The 10,233-nt window shown below is 29.3% G+C and overlaps 1 protein-coding gene across 1 annotated transcript; it reads left to right on the top strand.

Annotated features, from left to right (window-relative positions):
• The first annotated feature begins 7,017 nt into the window (after positions 1–7,017).
• LOC112701649 (3-ketoacyl-CoA synthase 2-like) lies at positions 7,018–10,018 on the top strand. The gene is made up of 2 exons (XM_029288181.1): positions 7,018–7,596; positions 9,248–10,018. Exons 1-2 carry the CDS (start codon positions 7,018–7,020, stop codon positions 10,016–10,018), a joined length of 1,350 nt encoding a protein of 449 aa, XP_029144014.1.
• Positions 10,019–10,233: the final 215 nt, after the last annotated feature.

Raw genomic sequence — 10,233 nt, 5'->3', positions numbered from 1 at the left:
GAAAAAAAAGTAGTAGAGTGTACAATAAACAAACTGCAATAGTTGCAATGAAAAATTATATGAAGGCTCAGTAAGTATTGCAATAGATGCCAATTTCTAAAGGACCAAATTCAAGCCAATTAATACTGTTTCTTTTTAACTTTATCTTTTTTAATTAATCAAGGTTAAGTCCGTTTGTTTTTGTCATCATGGCGCACAGAACGCAACATAAGGGCTTCATCCTTGCAATGGTAATTGTAATGTCATGTATAGTTTGTCCATGAGTTCAATCATTGCAGCGGTCTTGTTTGACTTATATAATATCCATGAATCATACTTCAGAGTATAAGATTTTCAGTCATTAATGTACATTATTTCATTTATTTTTTAAGTGCTATATATAGTTTATTTATTATTCTCAAAATTGGTCCCTTTAGAAATTATCACAAGCATTGGCAACTATAAAATTCATAGGAAATTACTATATAATAATAATAATAATAATAATAATAATAATAATAATAATATCCAATAAAAAACTATACAAAATGGAGAAGCAGAAAGAAACAATAAAAACTCAATAATAAATAAATATTATGAAGTAGCTTCATGTTGTTGAATAATAATAAGAATATAACATAACAGTAATAAATAGAGTATATAACCTGAGTTCGTCTTTAATTAACTTCTCTTTTTTCCTTAACAAATAGCGAACTGTCACCGCTATCTTTCAGAATAGCACTTCACTTTCTCTTGCCGACTACTTCCCTTGTTTTCTTTATGATGTGTATTCTTATCTTCGTCTTCATACTTTATAGCAGGTATTTATAGATAGTTATGGTGCTACTGTAACATATATATATATGAACATCATATAGATCTACACTTATTGCTGCATTAAATAAGACAATAAAGTAAAACGTCCATTGATTTTGCCATTCTTCTTCTTGTCGGGTGCATCCTCTTTCCTATTAAAGGTATCCACTCTGGCCATATCCATTCGGGACGGATAATTATTCCGCCGCATCGGAGCGGGTACTTGGACGGGGTGAGGGCGGGTTTAGATAATATCCGTTTTTATCTATCCCAATATATATAAAATATATATAATTTTAATATATAATATGTGTAATAGATGTAAAATAATTAGTAAACTGATTAATAATATTGTATTATATTTAAAATTTTATTTTAATTTATGTTATCTATGTGATGATGGTTATATAAATTTTGAAATTTAGTTTTATTTATTAGATTTTAATAATTATAAGGGCGGTAGAGTACCCGCGGAGATGGATTAAGGTTCAACTTTTTACTACCCGTAGGTAGGAGTGGAGCGGATTCTATGCGAGTTATTATAGGGCAGGGTCGGGTAGAGCAAAAATTCATTCCTACCCGCCTCGTTGCCATCCCTAACCAACAAGAGTCTAGCCAACAACAAGCCAACAAGCATTTTTTAACTACACTCTATATTAATTAATTGTCATTAATTAGTTTAAATTTTATTTTTAAAAATACCTCTTCTTACTCTAATTCACCTTTTACCATTTATTACGCAAACCCTAATTCCTCTTTCTAAAAAAAATTGAAACTCCAAAAAAAATTACCAAAACATAAGATAAAGAATAATCCAAATCCTAAGAAAAAAACATACAAAACATAGGAAAAAGAATCATCCAAAACTAATAAAAAGAATCATTCAAAACCAAATAGGAGGAGGAGAAGAGTCGCAAGGTGGCCGGCGATGACGTCTTGGATGGTATTGCGTGGACGGTAGGGGACTCGCAGTGGCGCGTTGCGAGGAGGAAGCAACGGAGACCGCGCATCGCGAGTGGAGGAGTCGCCATGGATCGGAGTAGTTGATCGCACGTCGTGAATAGGGTCTGGCGGTGGCTGCATCGCGACGAATGGAGATTCGTGGGGTGCAGATTCTGTAATATCTGGCACGACGGATGGAGGTTGCGATGGTGTTTGGCAGTGCAGATGCGTTGGGATTATGATCTCACGGCGGCGGTGGAGGTGGCTACATCCAACGAAGAAGGACGGTGGCGGGACACACGGATGGAGGCCGCACAGTGCAACAAAAGATGTGGCAGTGGTCGGTGGGCAACGTCACCAAAAATTGCTTGTAGATAGCAAGTTTGTGGAGGGAGAGATTTGACTGTTTTCAAGTAAATGGAAAGGGATTAGATAAATGTACGATACAAGTGATTAAGATAAATGTAGATAAAATCTTTTTCGAATTTTGAATTTTAATTTTTAAATTTTTATTTATTTATAAAATTTAAATTATAATAGAGTTGGCTTGTAAAAAAGTTGTTTCTCTATATTTTTTCTTAAAACAATCATTTAAATATTTTACTGAATATCTATAAATTAAAACAAATAACTTTTATTAATCGCAATAACATTTTTTATGATTATGATTTCTATTAATATTTTTTTAATAAATACACTACAAAAAAACAGTTCTATTGCCACGCTTTTAAAGCGTGGCAAAAAACTGAAAAAAGCGTGGCGAGAGTTTTTTGAGTTACCACCACGCTTTTGAAAGGGTCACGTCTGTAAGCGTGGTGGTTGTTCTATCGTCACGCTTGTGGTGACCTATCGCCATGCTTTTTTTGCTACGCTTTTTATAAATTGCCACGCTTAAAAATGTGGTCGTATGTGGGAGATACGGCAACGCTTTTAAACCATGGCCGTATGAGATATTTTTAAAAGCGTGGCCATTGATACTAAAGCGTGACAAAAAAACGTGACCATATGCCTTTCTTCTTGTAGTGATTAATGGTCGAATATTTATAACTTATTAATTAATAAGTTATTGAACGTTAAAAAAGATAGTTAATTAATATAAAAAATAATGAAAAGCATGTTAATTGACTAATAAGCATTACTAAGATTTCTTTATTATTTTTTAATGTGAACATTTTTTTATAATAATTTTGGAAAAGATGGAAGTTAGTAGAATTGAGATTACATGGATCTATAACTCAATTTCAAAAGTTAGTTGATAAAGTGAGTGTGTCTTACGTTTATAATTTTTTTAAAAATTTTATCTTTAAAAGATGTAAAACTTAATGCACTTTCATTATGTCAAAAAATATGAACATTTATAGGTGAATGACCCAACAATATTGGATGAATTGAAAATGACAATGAAATGAATAGAGGTAAGTTTTGGTGCTCTACTTGACCCCATCCCGCCCTACCCGATAATAATGTTACCAATATTAAAAAACCAATTCCAAACAACAACAAATATGCAAATCAGTAAAAACTTAAATGAAGTTAAGCAAATCATCAGTAAAAAATATGCAACATAAGCAGATCAATAAAAGATTAAATCAATAGAAACAGACAACATAAAAAAATATGCAACAATAAATATTTCAAAACTAACAAATATAAAAATCAATTCAAAAATTAAATCAACAAAACCAAACGCATACATATTTCAGCCACAATAAAAATATACATTAATATATATTAAAAATAACAAATATACAGATAAGAAAAAAAATAAAAATAAACAGATTAGCTAAGGTTCTCGAAACCTAATAAATATTGTATTGAAAGATATCAAAACCGGATTAGTGCGATCTTAGCTTGTTGTTTGAAGATATATATGAATCTGTAAAGGTATGTCTTCTAATTTGCATTTTAATCTTTACAATGATGGTTGTCCAATGTCCAGTATTATCAATTCACTTTATTTTAGAATTTTTATTTTGTATACTTCTTATTTTTCTCAAAAATATCTATACTTTATGGCAGGAAATCATTAAGCATGTGTTTCTTTACAAAGAGTTGTTTATCTTGCTTCTTCAAATAGCTATGTAAGTTTAACTTGCAGAAAATGTATTAATAAGCTAGAATGTGAGTCAATTTTTGAGCATTTTCTATTTTCTGTACTAAATTTCGGACTAGCAATTATGATTAGTTGTAGAATAATCTTATGTATTTCTCTTGTACTCTTTTGGTTGATTCCTTCTATTAAATTTTTTGGGAGTTTGTTTAAGTACCAATTATATTATTTGATTTGTTCTAGATTGAAAAGCAAAAGTTGGACTTAAATCAATGAGTATATTCAGGGCACTGCTTATTTTTAACTGGACTTAGGATATTCAAGTAATAAAAAACGGTTCGTTTATGAGTTCAAGCCTCTGAAAATTTTAAATTCCATCTCTTTCATTGCCTGAAGAGTTTCAGATGAAAAATTTGAAATTTGATTATATCAATAAGTTCCACATTTTCAACTCTAACGCCTTTCTTTATTATTAGCTCTCCCCTGAATATGTTTTAAGTTACTGACTTGATATGATGTCGTTTCTATTGTTGGACTGTGACTTCGTGAATGAATTTTAAGATAATTATACAATGGTCTTGCTTATCAATACTACTTATTATTATTTACAGATAAATGCAATTAGAGTTGAATAGCTAAATGAAAACTTTTTTTGAGACCTTTTTTCATGTCCAAGAATTCATGCCAATTGCAAAATGTTGCTTAAGACACATCATCAGATAATTTTTTTGTTCTATCTTTATCCTTCTTATCCTATTATTATTTATTTGTTTATTTTTTTCTTTTAAAGGTGACATGCGTCCATCTCTTCTTACATGGCTTAACTTCTAGCATTAGTCCTATGCTCTCATAACAATTTGAGTTAATATTATTATTTAATAAAGAAGAGTCATTAAGATGAGAAAAAGGATAACATAAAATAGAAGATAGGAGTTAGATCAAGATCTGTCGTAATGGCGATCTTATTCTTGTGTTTACTACAAGAAAAGAGAGCTATTTTAACATGATTTTTTTAACGGCCATAGTTAAGTGTAAAAATTAATATATATTTTTTATAAATATCACAAATGTCAAATTTTTTATGTTTTTTTTTTATGAATAATTTGATTGTAGAAAGTTACTCCTCAATTTTGACACTTATTTATTTTCAACTTACTCCATTATTCTTTTTCTTCATTGAGCTCTGTCAATTTTGACATCACACTACTCTCAATTTAGGATCATATTACTCATTCTTCATCTTCAAAATCTCAGTTTATTCTTCAGTTTCAAGATCTCATTTCATTCTTTGTTAAAAATTTTTGTTGAGAATTTTTTATGGTCAATAAATGTCAAAATAAATAGTATTTTTGACGATTAATAAGTATCACAAAAAATATATTCTCAAATTTTTCTAACAAATTATTTTTGACGGTCAATATTTATCAAAATAAGATTTAAACTTTTTTTACAATTACTTATACGTCAAAAATACTATTTTTGACAAAACTTTTATTAACATATTTTCACAGTTAAAATAGTGTCAAAATTTGTTTTTTTGACGAATTTTAATTTTTTTTGACACATAATAATCCTAAAAAATAGTCTATATTGTTGTAGTGGTTATTAATTTGTGCTTTGCGTTAAGCTCTCTTTGTGTATTATGCGATGTATCTTCTCATTGAATAAGATGAGGCACTTTTCAATGCAGTGTGCTAGTTTGGAGCTAATGGATATGATGTTTGTGTATCAAGAAAGAGCTTATTTATTGATTTGTCAAGTGATTAATACCTCAATTGCAAGATTATTTTATTGTTAGTTTATACGTTAATATTACTATGACCTCAAATGGGTTCATTTTGTACTCAACCATTGTAATTAGACTTTAAGTTATTGATTATTATGTTTATCTTCTTTATACTAGATCCAATGAATGCAGTAATGGTGCATGAGGACCTACCAGAATGAATTGAAAAGTATGTGCGATATTATTGGCATTAGTAGTCATTACCAATCAATTGGCAAGCATTATTGGTTTTCATTTTTATTTAGGAAGGGAGTCGAGCATTGTTTTGTTGTTTAATGAATTCAGAGTGGTTATAATAATCATGATCGACGAGTTTAATATTTTTTTGGAATGATGTACGAGCTTAATAAAATTTATTTAGTATTTTTTATATTAATATCTCAAATTTAATAAATATGATATAAAAAAAATAAATTATAATAACAAAATGGCATAACCATTATAATTAATTAGCCTTTTTTTTTGTTCGTGTATGAAATTGCGATGTTTTGAACCATCATAATTTTTTAAAAAAATGAAGATATTCATAGCAGTTGTGTAACTATTGTAAATTATTTTTTAAATTTACTTACTAAAATAACAGCGGTTATAAATTGTTCTGCAAAATCAACCACTCTAATTAGTGATAGTTATACCACGGTTCTTAGAAACCTCCACAAAATCAAATGCCTGCGTCTTAAACTGCAACATTTATAAAATTGTTGGTATACTATTTTGAGGCGGTTAGAAACCGCTACAATTCTCCAAAAAAACGGCCACTGCTCAGTCATGTCCCTTGTAGTGCTATTGCCACTCCTAGATTGAAAAGGTTTAAAGATTTTATTTTTTTAAAGTTTAAATTGATAGGAAAAACATATGACTGGTTAAATAATCATTAATATACTCTTGGTCTTTATGCAAAAAAAATTTTTGAATTTATATGAATTTTATATTGGACCTTTTTTTTTCTTTTCTATTTATCTTATGCTAATTATTATTATTATTATTATTATTATTATTATTATTATTATTATTATTGAGATAGTAATAATCGAATTCTAAACTTTTAATTCATAAAAATGTTAATACATGTCAAAATTAAGATTGATTATGTTTAACTTAATCCTAAAAGCTAATTTATAGAGTGAGAGGTGTTTTACGTTTATAAATTTTTTAGAGACTTTATTTTTAAAAGAAGTGAAACTTGTAACAGAGGCGGAGGCAATAATATAACGGTTAGGGTTTATGAAAGGGAAGATGTAAAAGTAATGCGTTTAACAACTGGACTTCTTGCTAATAAAATACACCAATTAATCAACTGTAGAAATTAAAGTCTTAAGTCTGTCTGTATAAATAGCGATATAATGTGTGTTGCCACATACATATTTTCTTTCTTGTGCCTCTTTTAACATTATTATTAGCTCTCGCTACTATGTCTTATTTTTGTAATAATTTCCTCGTCATTATGATTCAAAACTTCTTGGCTCATGATGAGATTATTATGGTTTTAATAAGGTGTGGCTTGATAGCATCAATATTAGCCACACTTTATTGTTACCTAATGAAACCCACAAGAAAGAAACACGTTTATCTTGTGGATTTTGCATGCTACAAACCTCATAATCCTGCATGCATGTGCACTAAGGAGAGTTTCTTGAAGTTAACGAAGAGTACAGGAAAATATCGAGATGAGAGCTTAGATTTCACACGGAAGATTCTAGAGAGATCTGGAATTGGTGAAAAGACCTACCTGCCGGAATGTATCATGAAAACCCCATCAAACACATGCTTGGCTGAGGCAAGGAATGAGACAGAATCCGTGGTGATTGGCGCCATTGATGAACTTTTGTTGAAAACAAAAGTGAAGAAAGAGGAAATTGGAATCATTGTGACGAATTGTTCTTTGTTCAATAGCATACCCTCTCTCAGTTCAATGATTGTCAACCATTACAAGCTTAGCCACAATGTCTTGACCTATAATCTTAGTGGCATGGGTTGCAGTGCTGGACTTATTTCCGTTGATCTTGCCAGACAACTATTGCAGGTATTTGAATCCAAAAATTTAAATACTAAAGATAATTAAATAGTACATAATATAGTTAAAAGTATAGCATAATATATATTGCTTAATTCTAATTTGAATATATATATATATATATATATATAGTCACAAACATCAAACGGATTTATTAAACAAATAAAAATAATTAAGGATAACAATTATTTTTTGTGAAAAATATTTACGTTCAATTTTAAATTTATTTTTTTTAATTGTTCATTACATTTTAAATATATTTCAGTTTTGTCTTTAAATTTTGACTCTGTTAATGAAAATTCTAACTTGTGATGTATAATAGGTTAACATGTCATCATATCATATGACATATTTAATTTTGCAAGATATTTAAAAGGACTTTGTTAGGTAAACAATGACTTTTGTGAATAATATAATTAATAGGTATTAAAATTGGACCAATAAAATAAAAACACACTACACCCTAAATTACCCATCTAAATCTTAATATTAAGAATTTAGGATAACTATCCGCATACCTAGTAAATTGAACATCTAATATATTCATTATTTATATTATTTATTAGTATTTTAATTTATTGTCTATCTATATTTTTTATATTTAAAATTCTCTTAGTCCCGAGACATTTATATCATCTGACGTGTATCGCCATTCGCCACATTAGCTTCTTTGTTAATAACATCAAATTCCAAAAACAAAATGAAAAAAATTTAAAACAATAGGAACAATTAAAATTAAACATAACCATTTAGAACAAAAGCAAACTTACCATATATAAATAATTTACTGATAAATTTTGTATTTCCTTTGTCAAATTTTAATATTTTATTTAATTTAGACTCTTTGGCTAGCTAGATTTATATTAATTTCGATTAAATATGAATGCTTTATATTTAGTTTTATATATCTCATTAATAAGTGCTCATATTAAGATATATACATTGTAACTAGAGAAAATAATATTCGGATCTTTCATGTAAGATGTTTAAACGACAATATTCTTTTTTCTATTTATAATATATATTTTCCTGCAAAATTAAAATAAATTATTCTTTAATTTATTTGATTAAAATATCTTTCGGCATAAAATATTTTAATTTATTAAAAAATATTTTACTTAAACATCGAAGGTAATAAAACTTATTACATTGATAATAAATATTTATTTTGTGTTATTATTATGACTTGAATCAACCAACAAATATTCAGACACATACACATAATATCAACTTTTTCTTTTGACTAATAAATGCATGCGGGGAGTGTTAGGTAAATAATAATCATTTTGAACAACATAAACAACTACCAATTAAATAAAAATATATTACACTTTTAAATTACACACTAAATCTTAATATTAAAATAATTATTCGTATACTTAATAAAATGAACATCCAATATATCTATTATTCACATTGTTTAGTATTTTCATTGGCTACCTATACTTTTCCAAAACATAAATGTTCTAAATTTAGAACACCACATGTAGCTCCATAGTCTCCTCAAATATAGAACTTCCCAAAATTGTTACTCATAATGACAATGCTAAAGGAAGCATGAATTATTGAAAATAGAAATGGTGCGAACATGAACACTCCCTCTTCTTATTCTTTTTGAGTCGTTAATTAATTGATCTTGATTTTGATTTTGAGATGGCAGGTACATCCTAACTCTTATGCCTTAGTGATCAGCACGGAAAATATTAACAGTGGCTCGTACTTTGGAAACAACCGTTCCATGCTTGTTTCTAATTGCCTCTTTCGCGTGGGAGGTGCAGCAATTTTACTCTCTAATCGCATTTCCGATTCTCTTCGTTCCAAATATTATCTCAAACACATTGTTCGCACCCACAAAGGTTCTCAAGATAATTGCTACAACAGCATCCTTCAAAAAGAGGACGACAATGGTGATACTGGTGTCGCGCTTTCTAAGGACATTATGAGTTCTGCTGGAGAAGCCCTTAACGCAAACATCTCAACTCTTGCGAAAAATGTGCTACCTTTGATTGAACAACTGAAATTTCTCACGAATTTGGTTGCGAGAAATTTATTTAAGAAAAAGGTCATAAAGGCATATGCTCCAAATTTTATGCTTGCTTTTGAACACTTTTGCATTCACACTGGAGGAAAAGCAGTGCAAGATCAGATGCAAAAAGTGCTGAAACTAAGTGATTGGCATATGGAACCTTCTAGAATGACTCTCTATAGATATGGTAACACTTCAAGCAGCTCAGTGTGGTATGAATTGGCATATTGTGAGGCCAAAGGAAGAGTCAAGAAGGGTCATCGGATATGGCAGATTGCATTTGGGTCAGGATTTAAGTGCAACAGTGCTGTGTGGTATGCACTGCAAACTATTGATCCAGTAAAGGAGAAGAACCCTTGGACAGATGAGATTCATGAATTTCCCGTTAATGTTACAAATCATTGATCTCGTAAAGCAGAAGCACGTAGTAATATATATGAAAAAATATAGGTAGACAATGAAAATACTAAACAATGTGAACAATTGATATATCGGATGTTCAATTCACTAGGTGTGCGGATGGTTATTCTAATATTAAGATTTAGGTGGGTAATTTAAAAGTGTAGTGTGTTTTTATTTTATTGGCCAATTTTAAAACCCATTGTTCACATTGTTCAAAA

This window comes from Arachis hypogaea, chromosome 7 (genome assembly GCF_003086295.3).
Source record: "Arachis hypogaea cultivar Tifrunner chromosome 7, arahy.Tifrunner.gnm2.J5K5, whole genome shotgun sequence".
Lineage (NCBI taxonomy): Eukaryota > Viridiplantae > Streptophyta > Magnoliopsida > Fabales > Fabaceae > Arachis > Arachis hypogaea.
This window is presented reverse-complemented; position numbering and strand designations above follow the sequence as displayed.